This window comes from Phascolarctos cinereus, unplaced genomic scaffold (genome assembly GCF_003287225.1).
Source record: "Phascolarctos cinereus isolate Bilbo 61053 unplaced genomic scaffold, phaCin_HiC Scaffold_1;HRSCAF=81, whole genome shotgun sequence".
NCBI classification, from domain to species: Eukaryota; Metazoa; Chordata; class Mammalia; order Diprotodontia; family Phascolarctidae; genus Phascolarctos; species Phascolarctos cinereus.
The window spans coordinates 247827205-247851580 of record NW_027555514.1 but is presented as its reverse complement, the minus strand read 5'-3'; the positions used below and the strand labels follow the sequence as shown (position 1 = coordinate 247851580).

The 24376-nt window shown below is 35.0% G+C and overlaps 1 protein-coding gene across 1 annotated transcript in view; it reads right to left on the bottom strand.

Moving 5' to 3' along the window:
• PTPRQ (protein tyrosine phosphatase receptor type Q) overlaps positions 1-24376 on the bottom strand; it is a 267228-nt gene that overhangs the window by 16176 nt on the left and 226676 nt on the right. Inside the window, 3 exon segments of the mRNA XM_020993501.2 lie at positions 2669-2745; positions 14946-15036; positions 23812-23893. Of these exon segments, the coding sequence (XP_020849160.2) occupies positions 2669-2745; positions 14946-15036; positions 23812-23893 (250 nt within the window).

Here is a 24376-nt window from a genome sequence, read left to right as displayed (position 1 = left end):
CACTTAGGAGCGGTCATTATTAAGAGGCAACAAGAGTGTCTCAAGAGTAGGTCATTCCAGATTAACTTCATTGTGGAATTTCACCTACATGGTATATACCATGCATCTCATGTCCTTATATATGAGATGGAGCAATGTGGGTTAGATCATATTATAGTAGACATATCTGGAATGGAGCAAGCCACTTAATACAAAGAGTAGTCATTAGTGTATCTATGTTGCACTGGAGAGAGAAATCTAGAACAATTCTCCAGGGTGCTGTCCAATATTTTTATTAACTTGGATGAAGGCATCATAGTATAGCAGCTAGAGAACTGGCCTTGGAATCAGAAAGACCTGGGTTCATGCCCTACCTCTAACATTAAACATTGGCTGTATTACCCTGTATTAACCTCTTAGTTCTCTGAGGAACTCTCTAAGATTATAAGTGATAGAAAAGGTGTCAGCATGCATTGGTAGAGGAAATTCCCTCATCTAAGGAGATCCCTAGAGTTTATACAAGTTTTTATATATAATAATTATTATAATTATATTAGATATAATTTATATGCATGCATACATATATGTATATGTGTATACATATATACACATATACATATGTATGCATATATACACACATAACCACATATATTTCAGCCAATTCAAATTTTTCATATTTTCTGCAAACTTGTCATCTGATCAAAGAGTGGACTTTTAATTTATTTCCTGGAGTGTTCACATAGATATTTGATAGCTGTATTTCAATATAATTCATTGCCTTTGTAATTCCATATATTTTATTTTATGCAGTTAAAAACATTTTTCTGAGATGGGGTCAATTGGTTTCACCTGACTTCCAAAGAGGTCCAATACACAAAAAAAGGTCAAGGAGCCTTGTTATAGGTGTATCAGACTTATTCTATAAAGCTTTGGAAGGCAGATAAGGTGCTTGTGGGTGGATATTTCAGGGAGACACATTTGGGGCTCAATACATAAGGAAGGGCTAACAATTATAACTCTTTATATAAGGAAAATCTAACAACTATAACTCTTCAAAAACCGTTACGACCTGTCATGAGGAACCAAGAATGTGACCTTCCTGGCGCTGTTTTGTAAATTTGAAGGTATGAAAAATCTTTACCTATAAATTTGCCACATGTTGTTTTATATCTTCTACTGTGAGAAGCAGAGGGCATCAATTTCAGTCAGGTAGCTTTCATTGGCTAGATTGCTTTTATGTATTTTGCATTACTTAAACCATTCTTTTATGGATACATCTCCATAAAATGCCCTATAGAATTCAAGAGTGTGGGAAATGTTTCTGGGAAAGCTGTTGCTAGGGTTTGTGGGGGTCCATTTGGGGGGGTCTGATAATCCTAAATAGCAGCCTAGCTAGGAAATCTTGCCAAGTTTCTTAGAAATTTTAGAGAGGAAACCAGTCCTCAGGAGAATATATTCTTCAAGTGGTCCTAGAGAGTAGTATAGCTCTCTGGAAAGTTCTGGAAATCAGAAGGGTTTTGGCCAGCTTCTTTCATGATTGTTTCATGAGATAATGAGGTATGGTGTATTTAAGAAGAGAGTAGAAGATTATTCAAGAATGTTGTAGGGGGGAATTTTTGAATAGATAAGAGAATGTTCCCCTCTATGTGTTGTCTTCCTCTAATAGAATGTAAATTTTTTGACAGTAGGGATTGACATGCTTGCTTCTTTGTGTATTCTAAGTGCTTATCATAGTTCCTGGTTCATAGTAAACACAACAAATTATTTGTCTGTCTGTCTATCTGTCTATCCATCCCTCTATCTTTCTATCCATCTATCTAAGTATCATTTAAGGTCCCTCACAAGTCAATGGAAAATATGATTTGATACTTAAATTCTCTCTTTACATGCATTTACGTTGGGCTTTGGCTGGACAAGTGATTCCTCTGATATAGGGAACTTCTACTCTGTGCTTTCCAATGACAAAGCTGTCACTGTCAGTGCAAATCATCAACCCTTTTGCAATTTTTGGTGTTAGAAGCCAGGCATGCTGACCAGTTAAGTGAGTTGCCCAGGTTTATACAGACAGAAAACATCTGTCAAAGGCAGGACTTGGACCCAGTTCTTACTAACCAGCTCTCTATCTACTACATTTCTCATGTTGAATTACATCTTACAGGTAAAGTAAAGATAAGTTTTAGTCTAAGTAGTTACCCAAACACAGATCCTTATTAAAAATTAAAAACAACTAGAAAAAGCTCACTCATTGACTTCTTTAAATCCTAAGTATTGTTGTTCAGTCATTTTTCAGTTGTGTCTGACTCTTTGTGACCCCATTGGGGGTTTTTTGGGCAGATATACTGGATTGATTTGTTGTTTCCTTTTCCAGCTCATTTTACAGATAACGAAACTAAAGCAAACAGGGTTAAGTAACTTGCCCAGGGTCACAGAGCTAGTAAGTACCTGAAGCAAGAGTTGAACTCAGAAAGGTGAGTCTTCCTGACTCCACGTCCAGCACTTTATCCACTGTACCATCTAGCTTTCCCAAATCCTAGACAAATATTTCTTTTTAATGACACATAATTTTACAAACCATACAACTTTGCTACATGAAAATCAGTGGAAGTTTCCATGTAGCTGCTGCTTGAAAGAAGGTAGCATAGTAATATAGAAATGTAACTAAAAAACAGATAACATACATATAACTTACAGATACATAGCTGGCATTGATGTAATCAGATCCTGGTAAACTGGCATCTGCTATTAGTTTCACTCTGTTGTTATTATCTATAAAAAATAAACTTCATCAATGTTGATTCTTAACTGAAAATAAGAAAACATACTCAGAACCAATGTTCATTTAGAGTAAATTGTAATTCTAAAGAGCTTCGAAAGCAACCTGTGCAGCTTCAAGCTTAAAGATATAGTATGCATATACAGATAGTTAACCTGCTATGTTTATATCATTAAAGGAAAGGGGACCATAGTGAAGTACATCACATTTTGGATTTTGACTAAGGAGGTCCTGGCTTAAATTCTACCTCCAATACTTACTACTTTTATGCCACAGGCAAGTTATTACGCATCAGTTTCCCCACCTACAAAATGAGAATACTAAACCTTTTAGTATCTAACTCCAATATGGTTGTGAGCCTCAAAGTGTACAAAAAATTAATTCCTGCCTGTAGCATCATAAGTCTCAAAGGCAGTAGTGTATATAAAATCCTCTCAAACTTAATATGCTCTATAGATGTCCACAATTATCATGATAGAGAAAGGTTCCACTTGATTGAGAAAGAACTTTTTTGGATTCCTGCATAATAAAACCATTTTAATGGATTTCTGTTTAATACTATTATCACTGAAGGGAGCACATTAAGTGTCTGGAAACCAAGAAATTAAACCTTCATTGTATTGGAAAGCTTTCACAAAGACTACTTTATCTGATAATATGAAGGTTTGGATATCTACTCTATATCCATTTGCTAGTAAGTATAGCATTTTGAAGCTGTGAGCTTGAAATCCCGCTTTCAGTCCTATGGAAAAATATCATGCATTTATAAGAGCAAAGGCTTATGGTTCAGTCTCTCAAAGTAATGATGTGTACTACATACATTCCACCTTGATCTAAAACTTTCAGATGATTTGGGAACATCATTTCTTAAGGGGTGATATTTCCTAGGGGTTCATTCATAATTAATGCCAGTACTCTCCTCATATTGCATAGAAATTGGGAATCAAAGATCCACATGGAAAATTACTCCATTAAATAATATGCTTGGGGTCAGTTTGGGAGGAAAGAAGTAGTGGTAATTGGTGGCAATATAACATTTTAGAAGGCATAGGAATTTTTATTAGTACTTGAGGGAAGGATAAATTTAGTGAGTCTGTCATGTATGGTCTGATGCCTTAAGGAGATATGCAAATGTAATCAAATGAAGAAGACAGAACATTTGGGAGACCTGCTTTCAGAACCTTGGGACTAATACTACAGGGTGAATAAACAACTTCAAAGTTGAAGGTCAGGAATTTTAGAAGGAACCTTTGCTGCTTTCATTTAAATGGGTACTTACATTGTTTTCATTTCATAAATAAGATCATAGAATCACACAGAATTAGAAAGGAAATGAGATATTGTTATAATAAAAATAATAATACAATAAATAGTAGGATAGACTTTGGACCTAGGATTTCTATCAAGAAGGATCAGCACCTTCTTGGAAACACTGTGTTAGAGAGTTCCCTAGAACACTATAAAATTGAGTAACTTGCTTAGGGACACTGTTAATATTATATGTGAAAGGATGGACTTAAATTTGAGTTGTCACATCTCTAAGACTGGCTCTCTAGACACCATGCCATCCAGACTTTTCAGAATAAATAGCAAAAAAAAAAAAACCATGAGTCTGGGTTACTTCAGATAAGTGGCTTAATTCCTTTGCATGCCAGAGTTAAAATTTACTTCCATGAACTAATTTGTTATGCTGAAATATAGAATCTGATTCTCCAATTCCATAGACTGACATTTCAGCTCCGGAGGCTTTATATATTTCACTAGCTACTTATGCACAAATGTTAGATTAGCCTCTAAGAAGAAAGGCTTCATCTGACTCTCAGAAGGGTCTCTCTCCCTCTCCCTTCTCCCCATTTCTATTTCTCTCTCTCTCTCTCTCTCTCCCCCTCTCTCACACACACACACACACACACTCACTCACTCATATACACAAAAGTTAAAATCCCTAGTCCATGTCATTAAAGAGAATTAAATGTAATAATGGTCAAGTATTTCAAAGAGGAAAGGAAGAAATACAATCACAAGTCAGAGGGAATGTTTCACCTTTCTTAGAAAATTGGAACAGAGAAGGCAGAAGAAAGACCACTGAGTATTATTAGCATTTAAGCAATAAATATGAGAGTCTTCATATAGAAGGCTGTCAGGAGGATTTCAGAAGAGAACAGTTCCTGGTGTTCCTAGAGTGAGTAGATGATGCAGATCAACAAAAGTCATAGCTTGAGAGATCATTCAGTAATGGAAAGAGGAAGGGGGAATTGAGTAACAGTAACTCCTTGATGTGGCATATTGGGAAAACTATTTGTGAATCTGACACAGTTGAGAAGACATAAGTCTTCTGACTTCCCTGAGCATATATTCAACCAAGACAGAGGACCTAGGAAGACTTGTCAAACCCAAAGAACAATACTGTACTCAGACTTGGTGATTAATCTGGGAAGAAATGATATCATAAGCGTGGATGTAGAAAGTGTTGCTAAGAATTTTGAACATATACCAAAAAAACCCAAACCGATCTGAGGACCTTAGGGACCATAAGTAGAAAGTTCATCATTTCCACTGATTGATCTAGTAATAACAACAATAACCACAATAACTACAATTTATATTGTGTTTTAAGATTTTCAATGCTTTATAAATGTTATCTCATTTTAACCTCACAACAATCCTGGGATATAGGTGCTTTTTTATTCCCATTTTACTACCGAGTCACAGAGAGGTTAAGTGACTTCTGGGTTTGAACTTAGGTTTTCCTGACTCCAGACTCAGCCCTTTAACCATTGCACCACCTAGCTGAGTGGCAGAGCACTCAGAAGAGAAAGGTAGATTTGAAGAATGAACATTTGGCAAAGATGATCAAATCTAAGGATAGGATTTATATTTTTGAATGGTGGTTTAAAATATAAGAAGGATGGATTCTTGACCATGGATGGAGTTCATCTAATAACAGCCTGTTAAAACAAATAAACAAATAAACTTAATTACTGTGAATCTGACAAATCTGATCAAGAAACCTTTAAACTGAAACTTGCTGAATGACTGAAATCAAGGTGTCGTTATTAATGAGTCAATATCACTTTGTCTCTGGTGGTATGCTTTTTGCCGTCTGCTGCTTAACATTGTTATCAACACCTTGGATGAAGTTAAATGTCATTCTAGATGACAGTAGATGCTGAAGGATCACATATTTGGAGCTGGAAGGGATCTTAGAGACCACCTAGTCCAACCCCTTCATTTCACATATCAAAAAAGTAAGGCTCAGAAGTCAAGTTATCTACTCAAACGTCATACAGGTAATAAGTGGAAGAGCCAGAATCTGAACCCAAGTCTGATTCTCAAATCACCACTCTTTCCATTGAACCACATTGCCTCTAGCAGTATATAATGTAGAGAAATCTTGAGTAATCATGGAGGGGAACTGAAGGAATGCATGCTTGATGTTAAACTCAGTGAAGTAGGAGGTTAAGTCATTAACTATATAAGTGATGACTAGTGGTGGGGGCTTAGTTGGAGGACTTAGTGACATTGTGGAAATATTACCAGGCTCTAAGTAATAGGACATAGGTATGATTTCTGGCCATATAACATTGGGTAATTCACTTTATCTTGTTAAGTTTCATATTCCTCATATGTAAAATAATGTTTGCACTTCCTTGCTTATCTGGATGATGGGATTTATGGAAATAAAAGACTTTAGAGATTATTTAGTATAATCCCTTCATTTAATAGATGAATAAACTGAGGTAAGTGATTTGCTAAGGTCAATGAGTAGTTGATTTGGGATTCAAACTCAGGTCTTTTGGTTCTTAGTTTAGCACTCTTTCCACTAAGTTGTCCTTTGGATGGATGAACTAAGATAGGGATGGGAACCAGGTCTGTGATTCCCTTGGGATAAGGAACTCTCAAGTGAGGAAACCACATCTACTAGTGCAGGTTAGCACTTTATCTGCAATCTATATATAGTCTTAGCAGAGAGTTTTCTAGAATACTAATATGTCAAGTGACTTGTCCAAGATGATAGCCAGAATATGTCAGAGTCAGAATTTGAACCTGTCAGAATCAGATCCACCTGATTTTGAAGCTAGCTCTTCATTCATTATATTATACTTTTTCTCATGAAAAGAAATAACATATGTAATTCATTTTGCAAACCATGCAGTGATACATAAATATAAACTCATTATTGTAATGGGGGAAGGGAGTTGATCAGGGGAATAACCCTCTGGTCAAACTGATATGCACAAATGTTTCCCTTGGTGAGTAGGTGAACCCACAGGTACCTTATTGAGAGGATGGGGGAAGGCTTCTGTTGGATTTCAGTGACTAAGACTGCCCCTAAAATTACTAACTGGGGGGGGCAGAGGGGCAGAGCCAAGATGGTGGAAAGAAGCCAGGAAGTTGCCTGAGCTCTCACCAGTTTCCCTTGGAAATAACGTTAAATCAAGCCTCTAAACAGATTCTGGAATGACAAAACCCACAAAAAGATGGAGTGAAACAGTTTTCTACCTTAAGATAACTTATAAGGTCTTCAGGAAAGGTCTGTCTCACTTGGATAGAAGGGGAGCACAGCCCAGCACAGACAGTGTCCAAGCAAGCTCTTAGCCGCAGCACAGATCAGCACAGATCATCAACTGAGGCCTCTGGGTCCTGGCTCAGCAGGCCAGTAGTGAGGCCTCTAGTCCCAGTGTAGAAGGCAAATGGTGAGCCCCAGAACCCCAGCACAACTAAGGTTGGTTCAACTAAGCTGGGCCACCCTCAGTGCAGCGGGCAAGTAGTAAGCACCTGAGGCTGTAGTGTGGAAAGCCAGTGATTAGGACCCTGACCCACAGTATAAAGAAGCTTGGGATAGTTCCCCCTGTTCCCCAGGAGCAGAGCTCAACTTTAAAAGTCATGAAATAGACTAAAATGAGTAAGAAACAGAAAACAGCCCTGGCCATAGAAAGCTACTATGGTGACAGGGAAGATCAAACCACAAACTCAGAAGAGGACAAAGTCAAAATGCCTACATTTAAAATCTCAAAGGGGAAAATGAATTAGTCTCAAGCCCAAAAAGGGCTGTTGGAAGAGCTCAAAAAGGATCTTAAAAATCATGTAAGAGAATGGAATAAAAATTGGGGAAAATGAGACTTATGCAGGAGAATTATGAAAAAAAGAGTCAACAGCTCGGAAAAGGAAGCAGAAAAAATCGACTGAAGAAAACAACTCCTTTAAAAATAGAATTGGCCAAGTAGGAAAGGAGGTACAAAAGCTAACTGAAGAAAATAATTCCTTAAAAATTAGAATTGAGCAGGTGGAAGCTAATGACTCTATGAGACATCAAAAATCAAATCAAATGTAAAACACTTCATTGGAAAAAAAACTGACCTGGAAAATAGATCCAGGAGAGATAATTTAAGAATTATTGGACTACCTGAAGGCCATGATCAAAAAAAGAGCCTGGATAGCATTTTTCAAGACATTATCAAGGAAAACTGCCCTGACATCCTAGAACCAGAGAGAAAAATAGTCATTGAAAGAATCCACCAATCACCTCTTGAAAGACATCCCAAAATAAAAACTCCAAGGAATACTGTAGCCAAATTATAGAATTATCAAGGAGAAAATACTGCAAGCAACCAGAAAGAAACAATTCAAATATCAAGGAGCTACAGTCAGGTTTACACTGGACTTAGCAGCTTCTACATTATAAGAATGAAGGGTCTGCAATATGTTATTCCAGAAGGCAAAAGAGCTTGGATTACAAACAATAATCACCTACCCAGCAAAACTGAGCATAATCTTTCAGAGGAAAAGATGGCCATTCAATGAAATAGGGGACTTTCAAACTTTCCTGACGAAAAGGCTAGAGCTGAACAGAACATTCAATCTTCAAATACAAGGCTCAAGAAAAGAATAATAGGTAAACAGGAAAGAAAAAAACATGTTATTCAATAAGATTTGAATTGTTTTCTCTACATGGAAAGGTGATACCTGTAAGTCTTGAGAACTTTATCTCTATTAGGAGTATACATAGGATGTATACATAGAAGTATACATAGATGGTCTGGGTATAAATTGACTTTGATGTTATGATATAAAAACTTAAGGGGTGAAAAAAGGATTGTACTGGGAGAAGAGGAAAAGAGAGGCAGAATAGAGTAAATTATATCACATGAAAAGGTACAGAAGGAGTAAATTAAAGCACTAATTAGGAACCATTTTGCCCAAATGTATGCCAAAAAACTGACAATCTAAGTGAAATAGACGAATATTTACAAAAATATAAATTGCCCAGATTAACATAAGGGAATAAAATATTAAAAAAACCCTATTTAAGAAAAAAAAATTGAACAAGCCATCAATGAACTCCCTAAGAAAAAATCTCCAGGGCCAGATGGATTTACAAGTGAATTCTACCAAAGATTTAAAGAACAATTAATGCCAATACTATATAAACTATTTGGGAAAACAGACAAAGAGGAAGTCCTACAAAATTCCTTTTATGACACAAATATGGTACTGATACTAAATGAGGAAGAGCCAAAACAAAGAAAATTATAGAACAATTTCCCTAATGCATATTAAGGCAAAAATTTTAAATAAAATATTAGCAAAGAGATTACAGAAATTTATCACCAGGCTAATGCACTATGACCAGGTGGGATTTATACCAGCAATGCAAGACTGGTTCGATATTAGGAAAACTATCAGCATAATTGACCATATCAATAACAGAACTAACAGAAATCACATGACTATCTCAATAGATAAAAAAAAAAGCTTTTGACAAAATACAGCCCTCATTTCTATTAAAAAACACAAGAGATCACAGAAATAAATGGAGTTGTACTCAAAATGATAAGCAGTATCTATCTGAAACCATCGGCAAGCATTACATGTAATGAGGATAAGCTAGGAGCATTCCCTATAAGATCAGGGGTGAAACAAGGATGTCCATTATCACCACTATTATTCAATATGGTACTAGAAATGTTAGTGTTAGCAATAAGAGAAGAAAAAGAAATTGAATGAATTAGAATAGGCAGTGAGGAAACAAAACTATCACTCTTTGCAGATCATATGATGGTATACTTAGAGAATTCTAGAGAATAAACTAAAAAAACTACCTGAAACAATTAACAATTTTAGCAAAGTTGCAGGATATAAAATAAACCCACATAAACCATCAGCATTTCTATATATTATCAATAAAGTCCAGCAGCAAGAGATAGAGAAATTCCATTTAAAATAACTGTAGACAATATAAAATACTTGGGAATCTACATGCCAAGACAAACCTAGGAAACATATAAACACAATTACAAAACATTTCACACAAAGAAAATCAGATCTAAACAACTGGAAAAATATCAATTGTTCATGGGTAGGCCAAACTAATAAAATAAAAATGAAAATTCTACCCAAATTAATCTACTTATTTAATGCCATGCCAATCAAACTACCAAAAATTATTTTATAGAGCTAGAAAAAATAATAACAAAATTCACCTGGAAGAACAAATGGTCAAGAATATCAAGGGAATTAATGAAAAAAAAATGCAAAGGAAAGTAGCCTAGCTGTACCAGATCTAACACTATATTATAAAGGGGCAATCATCAAAATTTTTGGTATTGGCTAAAAAATAGAGTGGTGGATCAGTGGAATAGGTTAGGTACACAAGATATAGTTGTAAATGATTATAGTAATCTAGTGTTTGATAAACCCAAAGACTCCAGCTTCTGGGATAAGAAATCACTATTTGACAAAAACTGCTGGGAAAACTGGAAAATAGTATGGCAAAAACTAGGCAAAGACCAATATTTCACACGCTATACCAAGATGAGGTCAAAATGGGTACATGATTTAGACATAAGGTATGATACCATAAGCAAATTTGGAGAGCAAGGAATAGTTTACTTATCAGATCTATGAAGAAGGGAAGAATTTATGACCAAACAAGACATAGAGAACATTATGAAATGTAAAATGGATAATTTTGATCACATTAAATTTAAAAATTTTTGTATAAAAAAAACCACACAACCAAGATTAGAAGGAAAGCAGAAACCTGGGAAACTATTTTTTACAGCCATTGTCTCTGATAAAGGCCTCATTTCTCAAATATATGGAAAACTGAGTAAAATTTATAAGAACGCAAGTCATTTCCTAATTGATAAGTGGTCAAAGGATAAGGACAGGCAGTTTTTAGATGAAGAAATTAAAGCTATCTATAGTCATATGAAAAAATGTTCTAAATCAATATTGATTAGAGAAATGCTAATTAAAACAACTCTAAGTACCACCTCACACCTATCAGATTGGCTAAGATGACAGAAAAGAAAATGATATATGTTGGAGAAGATGTGGGAAAACTGGATCATTAATGCATTGTTGGTGGAGTTGTAAATGGATCTAATCATTCTAGAGAGCAATTTGGAACTATGCTCAAAGGACTATAAAACTATGCATACCCTTTGATCCAGTAATACCATTACGAGGTCTGTATTTGAAAGAGATCATAAAAAATGGAAAAAAAGGACCCACATGTTCAAAATATTTATAGCAGCTCCTTCTATGGTGACCAAGCATTGAAAATTGAGGTGATGCCCATCAACTGGGGAATGCATGAACAAGTTGTGGTATATGAACATGATGGAACACTATTTGCTATAAGAAATGATGAGCAAGTGGATTTCAGAAAAAAAACTGGACTTACATGAACTGATGCTGAGTGAAGTGAGCAGAACCATGAGACCATTGCACCTAGCAATAGCAACATTGTGCGATGACAAACTACATTAGACTTAGCTCTTCTCAGCAATACAATGCTGTAAGACAATTCTGAAAGACTCACAATGGAAAATGCTGACCACATCCAGAGAAAGAACTATGGAGTCTGAATGCAGATTGAAGAATATTATTTTCATTTTTTTGTTTTTTTCTTTCTCATGGTTTTTTCCTTTTGTTCTTCTTCTTTCGCAACATGACTAATGTGCAAATTTGTTTAACATTATTGTACATGTATAACCTATATCAGATTGCTTGCTGTCCTGGGGAGGACAAAGGGAAAGGAAAGAGGGAGAAAAATTTGGAACTCAAAATTTTACAAAAATGAATATTGAAAACTATCTTTACACGTAATTGGGGAAAAAATCAAAAATACTGCTAAGGAAAAAAAAGAAATTACTGAATGACTCACCAGTGTTGCCAACCTGTACACTTGAAAATCCAACAGAATAGTAACATAAACAGAAGATAAATTTAAATAAAAATAGCTTTAATGCTGCAATAAGAGGGAATATAGGGTTTGTTTCTGCAAAACATTTATGATGGTCCGTGATGGTTTCAAGGCAGCTTGGAACACCTCGTGATCTAGGTTTTCAAAAACCTGACATTTGTACTTCAAGAATGCAAACCTTTGTCACATCTTGATGATGTGATTACACAGCTGATGAGATACAATTGCAGGACAACAACGAATGAGGGAGCTACTATTTTGCAGTGTATAGAATGCAAATGAATGTACGTACATATACCTGACCTTATATTATAAATCATGATGCTTCAAAAGTCAAACCCTTATGGTGCTTTGGAAAAATTTAATGATAGCTTGATATGCTAAAAAAATATTTTTGCTTCTATCGATTCAAGGACTCCTGTAAGTCGTTGAGTAGTTTATGTGTTTTCTATAGGAGAAAATAAAGGCTGTCCACCCATATGCATTTGTTACCTTGAATGTTTGTATTGGAGCTAAGGCTGCTATTACCCACATCTGTGGAAATAAACACTCAGATTAATTTGGAGATTTTCCAAGAAGGTGGAAAGAGAGGGAGACAGACAGAGAGAGAGAGAGAGAGAGAGAGAGAGAGAGAGAGAGAGAGACAGAGAGAGAGACAGAGAGAGACAGAGACAGAGAGAGAGAGAGACAGAGGGGGGGGAGTGGGAGAAAGAGAGAGAGAGAGGGAGAGAGAGACAGAGAGAGAGAGAGAGAGAGAGAGAGAGAGAGAGAGAGAGAGAGAGAGAGAGACAGAGACAGAGAGAGAGAGAGAGAGACAGAGACAGAGAGAGAGAGACAGAGAGAGGGGGAGTGGGAGAAAGAGAGAGAGAGAGGGAGAGAGAGACAGAGAGAGAGAGAAAGAGGAGAGAGAGAGAGAGAGAGAGAGAGAGAGAGAGAGAGACAGAAAGAGACAGAGAGACAGAGAAAGAGAGAGACAGAGAGAGATTCCCAGGATAAACACTGGGTGGGGGAAATTAACCAAGATTGAAAATGATCCTTTCAGGTTAGACTCTGAGAACATTTTGTCTGAATTAACTAGAAATCTGGAGCTCCCTGGTCTGTGTATTATATTATTATCAACTGAGAAAGAGAACGTTTAGATCTCTCATTGTGGGGAATGACAGAGTCGATCAATAAGAGCACAACAGGGTTGGCAAGGGGCAGCGAGGACCCGAAAAAGTTAAGATTCCTCCTGAAGAACACACAGGAGAACATTTTCTACCGCAAACTCTTTGTCATAAGAGGAGTGGACAACCTTGGAAAATGGAAATGGAAAAAAAATGGAAAATTCATTTGAGTTCATTTGCAACATACTTTTTATCTTATCCAATAGATATTTTATCTAATTTTACTTTATCTTTCCATGTGATTCTACTCATTATTCTATCACTGGATGTTCTGAAGAAGTTACTGAGCTTCAATTCTATATCCTTAATGATTACAACTCATAAAAAATACAATAGCTCATATTTCAATAGTTTTAAGGTGTGTAATGTGTTTTCCTCACCATAGCCCTATGTTATAGGTCATTAAAGTCTTATTATCCCATTTTACAGGTCATTAAACTGAGGCTGAGAGAGGTTATATTATGGAAATAGATAATAGTTCTTTGAACTCCTCAGAATAAAGTTTTAAAATTTTTGATTTTGTGTAGAAAATTTGATTTTAAGATCTCAAAACCATAATATTAACTTATTGTACTAAATGTTATTTGTGCCCAAGTTATTTCTAGGATCATATCAAGTGTATTCTTGTAGGACTAGATTTATCATTTTAAGGCCATTACAATACATTAACACTGAGCAAATTACTTTTTCAAGTGAAGAAAATATTACTGGTGGCTGATACAGAAAAATAATAGATTTTTCAAAGTAACTAACTTTCAAGTAGGTAGCTCTACAGGCATTAGATTCATAATCTCATTTTTCTTTGCAACATCCCAGCCAAGAGGCAAGAAAGATGATATTAACAGTGATAAATCAACCCATATTTGATTTCTATCCAAATTTTGTATCCTATGTAGAATCAATAAAAATTTTAAGTATATGTAAGAATATAGAAAATATTTTCAAATAATTATTTGCTTTTAACCTTCACTTTACTAAGCAAACTACAAATACTTGAAAAGTCTAGTTCTTTTGAATAAAAATTTAAAATTTCCCAATTTTGCAAATAGGGAATTTTCATCTATACTTTGCATTAGAAAAATTTGTTGACTAGAAACAGCTGTTATGAAGTTAATATCAGAGAATATAGCTATTATTAGCCCAAGAATATTCTGTTCCCCCTTCCACATCACTGTTAATTCTTAAAACAATAATGGCATTTTTGTCTTATTAAGTGAAAAATGAAGATGTGTTGACTATAGCACTATAAAACCCTGTCTCCTTTGATAAAAATCTATCCTGGCTTTTTAAGTCCTCACACACTCTGATCTTCAATGAAAAATCTTGTAGCATGTATTTGAAAATCCATAGGAAAGCAATGCTATAATCCTAAAGGAAATCAATACAAAAACACATCACATGAATTTATTCTCGAAGAGAAAAAATATCAATCTACAACCTCTTTTCATTTGCAGGAAAATATCTGGAAAAGAATGTTAAAGAGTTAGTTACTTGGGTTCAATTACAAAGCTAAGAAAGTATTAGTTCTACAGTTTCCTGCACCTGCATAATTAATGTTTGCAAAGAACAAGCTGAAAATCATTTCAGTATATTAACTTTCACTAAAAAGAAAAAAGATACAAGAAGTCAAAGACGTCATTTGAAAATAACTGATAATGAAACATACTTTTGTTATGAGATAAACACCTATCGGTGCACATATAACAAACATTTATTCAAAAAGAAGGCTAAGAAAATTCAACTGTATTCTACTGCAGTCATGTTTTAAGAACATTTTTCAAACAAAACACAGCGATTTAACAAATACACCTACATGGCTTTATGTTTGGGAAGCGATTCTTTGCCCTATTCCAAGGCAGGTCAGCATCAGTAGAAGAAAGATCCTGGAGGAATTTAGGGAGCTCCTGTGGAATGCAATTATTGAAAAGTTTCCATTTATTTCATAAAAAAGAAACAAGAGGTTACCAAATGCCTACATAACAATAGCTTGCACTTTAAGTGTCATTTTCATAATGTTCTCCTCATAAAAGGGTGTCTTTTTTTCCCAAACTATCTGTATTGCTGAAAACATTCCCCAAACACGCAATCTCTTCTATTAACCCAGGTCCATTGTTGGTGGCAGAGACAAAGCTGCAACCATCGCTGTCAGATTGAACAATATGAGCTTATATGAACTTTCACCTTCAAAATCCTGGCTAAAGTCAGACCATCACCTTCTGTGAGACTGTTTGTAGTCTTCATGAAGCCATGTGATGAGGTACGTATGTTAGCAAATCAGTCTTCATTATGAATAACACCCTTTCCCACTCCTATAGCCAAAGATAACCTTATTCCATAACCTAGTGATTACTAAGTATTTTATCAGATAGAGACAACTGACAATCATTTAATATTCTAACGTCCACTTATTGGGAGGGAAGGCAGGAGGTGATTTATTTTTGTTTTTTCTCCCAAGGCAGTCTGATTTCATGCCTGTTTGGTGGTAACACCATTGGCCAGTTAGAGAAGTTGGCAAAGGTCACAGAGATTTTTTTCTGGGTCTCCATTAAACAGGCATTGCCATACAATGTATGTTTTTAAATCATTTCAGCAAAAATGCTGAGTTGGAATATCTGTTTTACCTCTGGCTTTCAGTAAAAAGTAATGACATTTTCTCAGGTCCTGCTTTACTAATTTTAATATTAAGAAAAACACACCCCCCAAAAACCCTGAGAAAACAAAGGTGTCCCAAAGCTGTGGAATTTATAGATACAAGGTATTATATTCATAATTGAGTAGTAAGGAATATGTAAGAATTTTCAGAGTTATCATAGTGCTAAACTACTGATCTCTTTATCATTAATGGAGACCATTAACTAGTTTTCCTCTAACTGACATTTTTAAAAATGCTCCCAATGAAACAGCTAACATATCTTAAATTTATTTACTTAGGGTTTTTTATCCTTTAACATCATCATAATTAATTACCATTTGTACTCACATAATTCTGCCTTCCTTGATATTTTCACACTGAGATTTGTTCATTCATTCAACACTTACTGAGCCCTTAGTATGTATAAGGTACAAGAAATAAAGGGAAAACAAAGATAATTGATATGTGGTTTTTCTACCAGAGGATCTTACAGTCTAGTTAGAAGTGATTAGTTGTACACAAACAACCAAAGTACAAGATGGATTGTGTTAGCTGATGTAGGTGGTAAAAACGACAAACAAAAAACCAAAGTATTCTGACACTTTGGATCAAGAAAACAGAATTAATTTGAACTAGGTTTTGCAAGATGGATCCAGCAGGTCAAGTGAGGTAGGAAAATGAACGGGCAAAGAAAGAGGTTGGGAAAATGTGAGATGTGATCAGAAAACAAGCTTTCTAGCTTGACTATACTATAAACTGTAGATTGAAGTGAGATTGTACAGAGACATAACTTCCAAGAATGAAATTTGGTTTTAATTTAATAGAGAAATACTGGCCCATTGAAAAGGTTTGAGCAGAAGAGTGAAATGATAATATTTACCATATAAGAACTCACATCTACTTAGTACTTTTGAATTTACAAAACGTTAGTCTCAGAATAGCCTTGTAAGGTGTATAGTAGAAGTATTACCCCTTTTTGCAGATGAGGAAACTGAGTCTCAGAGAGGTTTAATGATTTGCCCATGTTCAGATAGCTTGGTAAGTGTGAGAGTCAGGAATTGAATCCAGATCTATTAAAATCAAATTAAGTGATGTTTTTTACCCCTCACCATACTATACTACTTTGTTTCTCCATGGGATGTTTATCTTGGAAGTGGTATGAAGGAAAAAAAAGACAACAGAAACAGGTAGACTTGTTGGGAAACTATCACAATGGTCTGAGCAAAATGCTGTAAGAGCTTGAACTAGACAGTGAAAATGAAAAATAGGAAAGATTCAAGAAATATGATGAAATTAAATCAAGGACCTAGAAATTGATTGGATATATGTAGAAAGAGAAGTCAAAGACAACCTTAGGGTTTGAGCAGGAATCTCCTGATAGAGATGAAGCAGGCAGCTCAGGAGAAAGGTTAGCAGGGAAGATCATCTTCAGAGATTTAATTATGAGAGGTGAAGAGAAAACCAAGGGAGAGAATATAAAGTGTCATAAAATCCTTAGTGCAGTGTTAAGTTAATAAAGCTTAAAACTATGCTAAGAATTTTAGCTTATACACACATGCTATACACACATGCACATATGTATATTCGTGCATATATGTGTATGTATACATATACACATACATATACATACACATACACATATACATGCACACGTGCATGCATACATGCATACATACATGCATACATATATATCTATATATGAGGGGCAAGGATATATCCTTGTGGGGATACCAATACGTTGTGGTGTCAGAAGGAAGATAGCGTAGCCTAGGAGACAGAGAAGGAAATGATTGGTGAGACAGGAGAAGAATCAGGAAGTACAGTCACATAGATATCAATGCCACAAAAAGGATGAGAACTGGGGTGGGGAGTATCAAACTGTGCAATTAGTGGATCATGGGCAAACTTAGACATTTCACTTTGAAAAGAATGGTAGCTCACATGAGAGACCGCAAAAAAGTGAAAACTAATGAATGGTCATGAAGAACCACTGAGGACAGCAGAATAGCTTATAGGGGCTAGAAGATGAAAGAAAAGATTGGCTTTTTCCCTTGTTATTGCTGTAGGATTTGAAGTATCTGACTCCATGAAAGACCTATAATTAATAAGCAGGAAAGAAGAGGATTCAGATACAGCAGTCCTTCTGAATTTGTGACTTGTGTGTTATCAGAATCCCAAATAGGGTAAAAGCCAACCAATGCTAAAACAAAATAAAGGATAAAGAAGAGAAGATAAGTTTGTGCAATTACAATAGTTCCAACCCAACGTATTAAAAAAAAAAACCGAAAAAACTAATTACCATGAGAAATGGGCAAAAGTAGTTAAATTTTCACTAATATTATTTATTAGAGAAGTTTAACCAATGTAAAATGGTCCATACCAAGGGAGATGAAAAAATTCTAGATGATGCCATCATGTGGAGATGATACATTTGCTCTCAGAGGTTGTACCAACAACCTCTACTAAAATGGAAAGTCTTAAATTTAGGGTAATCAACCAGAAACAATTTATATCTTTTGTTTATGGATTGGTTTAGCTAATTATTGAAAGGCTCATCAAGTGACCCTGGAAATCCATGAAAGATATGAAAATACCCCTCTGTTCAATGCTGGTCCCTCCTGTTTCTGTGTAATGATGGCAACAGTAGCAAGAAAGTGAGTCAGGTGGTGCTAATAATCACACGGTTTTTAAATCATCAATAATCAATAATTTAATTATTCCTAAAGTGCAGGTCTGGCCATATCAGTCCTCTGCTCAATAAACTTCAATGTCTTTTCCTTGCATTTAGGATTAAGGAAAATTCTTCATTTTGGCATTCCAAGGCCTCAAGAATCTGACTCCAGCCTATCTGTTTCCAGGCTGATTACACATTGTTTCTGTTCACTCATTTTCAGCCATGCCCTACTCCTTGTGACTTTATTTGGGGTTTTCTTGGCAAAGATACCGGAATGGTTTTCCATTTCCTTTTCTAGCTCATTTTACAGATGAGGAAACTGAGGCAAACAGGGTTAAGTTACTTGCTCAGGGTCACAGAGCTAGTAAGTGCCTGGGGCTGAATTTGCACTCAGGAATACGGGTCATTCTGACTCCAGAGCCAGCACTCTGTGCACTTTACTACCTAGCTACCCCATAGCAAGGATTTTAAAAGCGCTTGTAGATTAATGTACCTCCCTAGTAGAATTTAAGATTCTTTAGGGAAGGGACTGTCTCACTTTCGTATTAGCATTCTTATAGGCTACCACAGTGCTTGGCATATAATAATAACAATAGCTAAAATTAAGATAGAACTTAATGATTTTCAGAGATCTTTACATGTTATTTCATTTGATATTGCATAATAAGTGCTTAATTTAAATGCTTGTTGGTTGACTAACTGACTGCTGGTATTTTTAACATTGTTCAATCTTTGCCTAGAAACTAGAAATTACAGCTAAATGCAAGGAGGGCATAAAAGTTCCACTTGGAGAGGTGAAAACAAGTTGTTTCAGCGTATGCCCAAAGGCAATATGAAATTGTCTTGGCTTGGAGTATTTGGCCTTCTAAGTTTACACTGCTCTTTTTGAGGTCGAGGAGAGAGACCAATATGACATTTACAGTTGACATACCAATACCTTTTGTAGAGAGTGAAGACATTTCTTTTTCAGATGTTCAAATAATATATGAAGAACTTCAAAGGATCTTTCAAATTAAGTCAACACATATTTTGACACTTCATAACAGTGACAGGACAGGCATAGGAGAATAAGATGAAAACTGTGAGAAAGTAAGATTCAGAATGAAGAAATGAAAGAGTTAAAGACTCATAATTACCCCAAACTCAACTATGTTCTTCAAGAAGAGAACAGTTTGTAGACATAGTTAGCATACAGTATCACAAAAATGAATCTGAATATGTTTTAGGATCTTTAGTTGTGAAACAGAATAAACCTTAGATGGCATTGAATCTAAGTCCTCCATTTTATAGATGAAGTAACTGATACTTCTTGAAATGGTGATACAAATAGAAAAACATGATATAATTCTTTCTCTCAAAGTGCTTATATTGTAATTGAGGGAGACAACACATAAAAGAAAGTTCAGTTTCAGGGGAAGTGGAAATGCCATGAACTCCTAAGGAAATGACTACAGCAGGGCTGATGGAACAGCCCATGTGTTCATTGATTGTACAAGTAAATCAAATAGTAGTGTCCAAGGGTCTAAAGGACATAGGAAGGATAGATGGTAAGCACTAGAAGACCTTAGGATGTGGTGGCAGACATTGACGGTAAGAGCTAGAGGTCTCCTACTGCATCAGAAAGAATAGAGTTGGTGCCTCCCATTTTATATAAGATGTATAAGCAGCCAAATACCCTCAATGTGGCCTGGGCAGCTCAAGGGTAGGGGTGGGGACAAAAGAAAACAGAAGTGGGGAGGCTATTCCCAGGGATGGATGGGTTTTCCCTGTGATCCAGGGAGGCAGTACGATTAAGGACTACAGAAGACTAAAATCTCTGAACAATCAAAACTGAAGGAGATCCACATAGCAATGGAAAGATGTATGGTGACCATAAGCTGGCTATAGCATACTGACAATTATAACATATATGAAATAAATGGCAAAATAGCATTGTTGAGGGCATGCATGATTAGAAAAGGAGGTGGACTGGACATACATTGAAAATGAGAAACAACAGATGAACAACCAAAGAGTAACATGGGTACTACTATATTGAAATGGTTAAAGTACCCATATATACAAAAATATTTGTAGTAGCTCTTTTTGTAACAGTAAAGAATTGAAAACTGAGAGGATGCACATCAATTAGAGAATGGCTAAACAAGTTGAGGTACGTGATTGTGATGAAAAACTGTTGTGCTATAAGAAATAATTAGCAGGATGGTTTAAAAAACCTGGGATGGCACATGAATTAATTCAAAGTGAAGTGAGCAGAACCAGGAGAATATTTTACATGATAACAGTAATATTATAAGGATGATCAGCCTTAGCTATATGATCAACTACTCTGATTAGATCTACTTAGTTACTCTGATCAAAACAATGATCCAAGACAATTCCAAAGGACCCATGATAAAAATTGCTATCCACCTCCAGAAAGAGAACTGATAAACTGAGTGCAAATTGAAACACACTTTTTTATTTTTCTTATTTTGTTTTGTGTATCTTTTCTTTTGCAATATGGTGAAACATGCTATCCAAATCTACATAGAGAGCTGAGAGATTCTAAATGCAGAAAATGAAACATTTTCTTTTCTCTCTTTTTCTTCCTTCTTCCCTTCCTTCTTTCCTTTTTCCTTCCTTCCTTCCTACCAGACTAATGTAGAATTTATTTTGTATAACTATACATATTTGTAATAGTCTTTATTCTCTTCTGAATAGGAGGGGGGGAGGAGGAGGCAGGAAGAGAATGTAGAACTGAAAATAAAATAAAATTTTGTAACAAGAGAAATAATTAAAGAAAAGTTAGTTGAATATTGCTCTGAGCTGAATTTATGAAGAAACTAGGAAAATAGATGAGAAAGTATATTAGGGCTTAGGATGTGCATGTCTAGAGATACAAGTAATGTTAATGAAACTACAAATCAATTAAAATACTAAAGTACATTATTTTTACAATAACATAGGCAACAGAACATCAAATATCATTACGTCCATCTTTTAGATGAAGAAACTGAAGGACAGAGATAGAGAGGCTGTCACATAGTAATAGTTTAATAGCTGCTTTTTGATTGCCTGCCTGACTGAATTGTTCTTTTAAGTGGAAAGTAGACCTCAATTCTAAACACACAGCCTATCAGGCTGATTAAATACAATTAAATCAAATTAGTATCTAAGACAAGTTTAATTTTCATATGCCAAGACTTCTAACCATTCCAACCCTTTTTTAAGGAAGCCAGAAAGAAGTCTCACATTTCTAGATTTGCAGCAAATTTGTGAATGCGTACTAAATTAGATCAATTCAAATTTGTATTAAGAAGGTATTGGTTTTCAACATTTTTGTCAGACTAACAGGTTTACTATGGCTATTTCTTGATTGGTGCAAATAATGAATCCCTGAGTTCTGTGCAGTGATCAAATTATTCAAATTTACACCGCATATTTCCATTGCACTGGAACCAGTTACCGTATTTTGCCTAATTATAACTTGAAATAATATGAATTAAAATACACTAGGTCACTTCACAGGATTTATTATATGCACAGATTGGTACCTAGCTGTATGTGTAATGCAGCTGCTTAATGTGATATGGCATCATGACATCATATATAATGAATAAAATTTTTGAATAAATACTTCATTATAATAAAAAATTTTGGTTGTCCATATTATCATTTTAGCTACTTTAATGTCTTTCAATATATTATTTTAATAAGGGGGACAATGTGACTACATTAAGATAATACAATGTATAATACAATTTTTACAATACATTTAAGTATGGCCTCAGCTATAAAAAATAACAAATATGGAATCTTTAAAATGGGTTAATGGTATACTTGTTTATACTACAAAATCAGTACTTGGAAAATAAATACTTGCTAAAAAATTTAGAATAAACTTGCAAATACATTATATCAATGACATACCCCAAATAGTGGTTTTGAAACTACAGTCCTTTAAAAAAAAAAAAGTAAAACTAGAAACTTTCCCAAAATGAAACACAAAATGTAAAATTTTATGGCTAGGTAATTTTTTCATCTACTCAGTCATGCATAATTTAATTATAATCGCTCCTGTTCTAGTGAAATTATCCTTCGCTCTTTAAAAAAAAAAGTCTTCCCTCCATTACTGCTCAGAAGAATTTTATGGTATCATTGGTTTTATTAAGTCCAGACCAATATTACTTAACTAGCATAACCAAAAAGCTGTAGGAAACACCATTAATCTTCTCACATTTTTGCTATTATTCCCTGAGAGACTGAAATATTATAATCTAGTCTATATATGTACTTTGTTTGGTTCATATTTTCGTAAGTTCAAATAGCTGATATATCAAAAATGAAGTTTCGGGAGACTGGATTGGAAAATTGTTTCTGTGATATAAAACGATTGTGCATGTTAGAAAAGGTAACTTAAAAGGCCAAATAACCAACAGATCAGATACCTAAATATACTTGAATGCAATCTCATTTTCAAAGCAGTGAAGGGAGAATAAAAAATACACACAAGCTTTAAATGTGTTTATAAGAAATGCTTAACAGTTTGTTGAATGAAAGTTCTATGTAAACTTCAAAAAATTAGTTTTTCCGCCAAACTTTTTTCCTTTTTTTCTTCCTCCCACCCAATTTTATGTGGGCCCATAAATAAAATACACAGACTTGAATTTGCACTATTTTGAGTTATAATTATGTAAAATACAGTAATTGGTTCCAGTGTAATGGAAATATACAGCATAAATTTGAATAATGGGACCACTCCACAGGACTCAGGGATTCATTATTTGCACTAAGCTGGACATAGCTATAAACTTGTTAGTTTGACAAAAATGTTGGAAACCAATTCCTTCTCAACACAAATCTGAATTAATTTAATCTATTCTACATTCACACACATCTGAGAAAACATTGTGTCAAATTGTTTTTTGGTGTACCTCCACTGTTCTTACAAATTACAAAGGTTAATATAAAATGGGCCTTCTAAGTTAAATAGTCACCACCTCAATCCAAGGATTAAATGTACAAATCGATGAAGAATTTTGAGCTCTTTTATCCCACACAAAGACGGTGACCATATTACTCAAAAAATGGAACCTTACTTTTGGTAGAAGGACTGAGAAGAGAAGGAAGCTTCTCCTTCCAGAGGAGGGATGGCCAAAGAAGATAATTTTTTTCCCAACACTCTAGGTGAATCGTTCTGATCAGGTTGCATTAAAGTCTGCACTGCCCAAATCCGTGTAACATTACTATCTAAACAATCAACCTGGTAATTGGGTATTGATTATCAAGGCCAGAGTCCTTCATGGCCTTGCCTGTTTAAAATGGACATGAAATGTGACACATGAAACGACTGGAGGTCTCGCAATGTTGTGACAACTGCTAGTAACATACCGAAAATTCTTCTTCAAACTTTAGGTTGTTGTTTGTGCAGAGCTCTTCGACGTGTTGCAGAAAGGCTTTCTTGCTTATTGGCCTCAAAGTAAAAGAAAGAAAGAAAATGGAAGAATGTTAGCTTTTTTACTTTAGGCACCGGACTGTGCATGCTGCTTGAGAGTTCAAGAAAATAGACATTCAAAAAGTAAGATTTTTCTAAAGATCTCAAGCAGCATGGAATTTGTCTTTACCAATAAAGATCCTTTCATTTTCCTTTAATGATGGTCCAATTTCTTAGCTTTCATGTTATAAAACAAATGTCAATGAGAGTTTGTTTGCAAGTGATTTGGGATTAACAATTTAATATTCATTCCAATCCAAGTTTTCTAAGTCAGAGAAAGTACATAAAGTTATCATTGCATTCTAAAGTACATAATACCTCTTTGTCACTCAGAAAACATTTTATACATTACAAGGTTTTAGAAGATATAAAATATTGCAGTGACCTCATTCTCATAATGACATGGATTTTAAACCCCAAGGAGTTTAAATAGCCCTGTATTACTTCCCAAGCTAAAACACA